Raw genomic sequence first — 3,906 nt, 5'->3', positions numbered from 1 at the left:
ACATCCATACATGACCACTGGAAAAACCATAGCCTTGACTAGACAGACCTTTGTTGACAAAGTAATGTCTCTGCTTTTCAATATGCTGTCTCGGTTGTCATAAATTTCCTTCCAAGGAGTAAGAGTCTTTAATTTTATGGCTGTAATCACCATCTGCAGTGATTTTGGAGTCCAGAAAAATAAAATCAGCCACTATTTCCAACGTTTCCCCATCTATTTGCCATGAAGTGATGGGACCGAATGCCATGATCTTAATTTTCTGAATATTGAGCTTTAAGCCAACTTTTTCACTCTCCTCTTTCACCTTCATCAAGAGGTTCTTGAGTTCTTCTTCACTTTCAGCCATAAGGGTGGTTCCATCTGCATATCTGAGGTTATTGATATTTCTCCAGGCAATCTTGATTCCAGCCTGTGCTTCCTCCAGCCCAGCGTTTCTCATGATGTACTCTGCATATAAGTTAAATAAGCAAGGTGACAATATACAGCCTTGATGTACTCTTTTTCCTATTTGGAACCAGTCTGTTGTTTCATGTCCAGTTCTAACTGTTGCTTTCTGACCTGCTTACAGGTTTCTCATGAGGCAGGTCAGGTGGTCTGGTATTCCCATCTCTTTCAGAATTTTCCAGAATTTATTGTGATCCACACAGTCAAAGGCTTTGGCATAGTCAATGAAGCAGAAATAGATGTTTTATTGTGAAAAAAGGGAAGCAAAAAGCAAAGCAGAAAAAGAAAAATATACCCATTTGAATGCAGAGTTCCAACAAATAGCAAGGAGAGATAAGAAAGCCTTCCTCAGTGATCAATGCAAAGAAATAGAGGAAAACAACAGAATGAGAAAAACTAGAGATCTCTTCAAGAAAATTAGAGATACCAAGGGAACATATCACTCAAAGATGGGCTCGATAAAGGACAGAAATGGTAGGGACGCAACAGAAGCAAAAGATATTAAGAAGAGGTGGCAAGAATACACAGAGGAACTGTACAAAAAAGATCTTCACAACCCAGATAATCACAATAGTGTGATCACTCGACTAGAGCCAGACATCCTGGAATGTTAAGAAAATGGGCCTTAGGAAGCATCGTTAGGAACAAAGCTAGTGGAGATGATGGAATTCCAGTTGAGTTGTTTCAAATCCTAAAAGATGATGCTGTGAAAGTGCTGCACTCAATATGCCAGCTAATGTGGAAAACTCAGCAGTGGCTGCAGGGCTGGAAAAGCTCAGTTTTCATCCTAATCCCAAAGAAAGGCAGTGCCAAAGAATGCTCCAACTACTGCACAATTGCACTCATCTCACACGCTAGTAAAGTAATGCTTAAAATTCTCCAAGCCAGGCTTCGGCAGTACGTGAAACCTGAACTTCCAGATGTTCAAGCTTGTTTTAGAAAAGCAGAGGAACCAGAGATCAAATTGCCAACATCCGATGGATCATCGAAAAAGCAAGAGAGTTCCAGAAATTAACAACCAGTATCTATATATGCATATGCGTGTATGTGTGTATACATGTGTATGTGTTTGTCTGTAGATGCATACATGTATATATACATAAAGTCTTCATATGAATATGATAATAAAATACATATTACATACCCATGTTATGTGGAGATAGATGTATATACATGTCACAGTTTCCTGTATGTGCAAAAACTGCATATGTGGTGGGTTGACTATAATCTTTATTTTAAACACCTAAGAATACCAGGTAGACACAAATAAACTAATAGAAAATATTTTAATTATAATTTTGATTTTAAAACAATAAACATCAGTCTTAATTTATTTCAATTTAATGTTTAGTGTGAAAAATATACTTTGTTGATAAACCAATTTTTCCCAGACACTTTCTTCATTGCCTCTTTGACATCTTTGTTCCTCAAACTATAGATGATGGGATTCAACATGGGAATTATGATGGTGTAAAATACAGACACGATCATGTCATGATCCAAGGCGTAGCTGGAAGTGGGTCTCACGTACATAAAGAGAACCGTGCCATGAAAAATGGACACTCCGGTTAGGTGAGAGCCACATGTAGAAAAGACTTTCCTTCTCCCTTCAGCAGAACGCATCCTCAGAATGGCCAACAGGATGAAACCATAGGAGATCAGAACAATCAATATGGTGGATATCTCAATAGAGCCTGCAAAATAGAAAACTAGAAGCTGGTTCATGCGAGTATCAGAGCAAGAAATAGCGAGGAGGGGAGGGATGTCACAGAAGACATGTCTGATTTCATTGGAGGCACAGAAGGAGAGGCTGAAAGTAGCCACTGTGTGCAAAGTAGCATGCAAGATGCCAACAGCATAGCAGGAAATTATAAGTGGCACATAGACTCTGGGTGACATTTTAACTAAATACAGGAGAGGGTTGTAGATGGCGACATAGCGATCATAGGCCATTGCGGCCAAGATGAAGCATTCTGTGGTCCCACAAGTAAGAAAGAGAAACATCTGCGTGGCACATCCAAGAAAGGAAATGGTTTTATTCTCTGATAGGAAATTGATCAGCATTTTGGGTGTGATAACAGAAGAATAGCAGGCATCCAATAATGATAATGCTGTCAGAAAATAGTACATGGGGTTGTGGAGCCGGGAATCCATAATGACCAAAAAAACCAACACCAAATTCCCGATCATTGTAAAAAGATAGATTGCTAGAAATAGTAAAAATAGAAAGATTTGCATCTCAAAATCATCTGTAAAGCCCATCAGTATGAACATGGTGACCTCAGTCCTATTTTTTATCTGAATCCTGTATAAATCTAAATTTGGTGGTGACCCTGACATCTCAGTTTTCATTTTTAAGTTCCAAAAGCAATATATGGCAAAAATAGAGTCCACCAATTATATCCTCATGTCTGTTTCTTAGAAATCCTTTTCAGTGAGGGAATAGTCCAGTGATTAAAAGTTGAGTCCAAGTGGATGCTTACTCTGTAAAAATAAATTAAAAATAAATAATTTTTTAAAATTAATAATTTTTCATGTTAAAAATAATGCCAGTTTATATGTTTTAACTTCCAATCTATTTTCTGTTAAATTTATGACTACTCACTTTCATATTATGTCATCTAAAAATTCACATAGACAAATGAATATAGGAGTTTTTAATCCCAAAATTATTATAGTAGATAATACATATGTGAGTGCTAATCCCAGATTTTCTACAGCATGCATGAAGTTTACAGTTTGTAAAATGTGAACAAATACATTGACATCAGAAGATAGTATTAAATTTAAATGTTAAAAACCAATGTGAAAATTACTTAACTTTTTCATGTTCCCAGGTTACTAGGAAATGGGATTATTATTATTGCTTTGATATCACTTAGTCATGTCCAACTCTTTGCAGCCCCATGGACTGCAGCCCGCCAGGCTCCTCCGTCTAGGCAGGAAGACTGGAGTGGGTGGTGGCCATTCCTTTCAGGGATTCTTCCTGACCCAGTGGTCGAACCTGGATTTCCTGCATTGCAGGCAGATTCTTTATAACCTGAGTCACCAGGGAAGCCCAAGCAGATCCACTTGTACCAGAAGTGAGGCTCGAACCTGCAAAGATATAAATCCATTGGATCTTAAGTCCAGCGCCTTAACCACTTGGGCATTCTGGTACCTGAATATTTTATAATTACTATAAGATACAGTCACCCCAAGTGGGGGGCATGTGTTCCAAAACCCCCCTCCCCCATACCCAAATGAAAGAGGCACAAGTTCTTTATATAAAATGGGGAGACATTTACAATATAAGCAACACAACTCTTCTCACATACTTGAACCCATCTATAGATTACTTATAAAACCTAATATAATGTGCATGTTGTCTAAAAGGTTATAAATACAATTTCAATGCTTTTAAAACAGTTGTTGATGTGCTGCAAATTTGTTGTAGTTTTTGAACTCTGCAAATTTTTATTT

General features: G+C 37.7%; 1 protein-coding gene across 1 annotated transcript; it reads right to left on the bottom strand.

Annotated features, from left to right (window-relative positions):
• Positions 1 to 1,791: 1,791 nt before the first annotated feature.
• On the bottom strand, positions 1,792 to 2,784 carry LOC136175408 (olfactory receptor 5T1-like). The gene has a single exon (XM_065945713.1). It carries the CDS (start codon positions 2,782 to 2,784, stop codon positions 1,792 to 1,794), a length of 993 nt encoding a protein of 330 aa, XP_065801785.1.
• Positions 2,785 to 3,906: the final 1,122 nt, after the last annotated feature.

The sequence above is a fragment of the Muntiacus reevesi genome, chromosome 9 (genome assembly GCF_963930625.1).
Source record: "Muntiacus reevesi chromosome 9, mMunRee1.1, whole genome shotgun sequence".
In the NCBI taxonomy this organism is placed as follows: Eukaryota; Metazoa; Chordata; class Mammalia; order Artiodactyla; family Cervidae; genus Muntiacus; species Muntiacus reevesi.
This window is presented reverse-complemented; position numbering and strand designations above follow the sequence as displayed.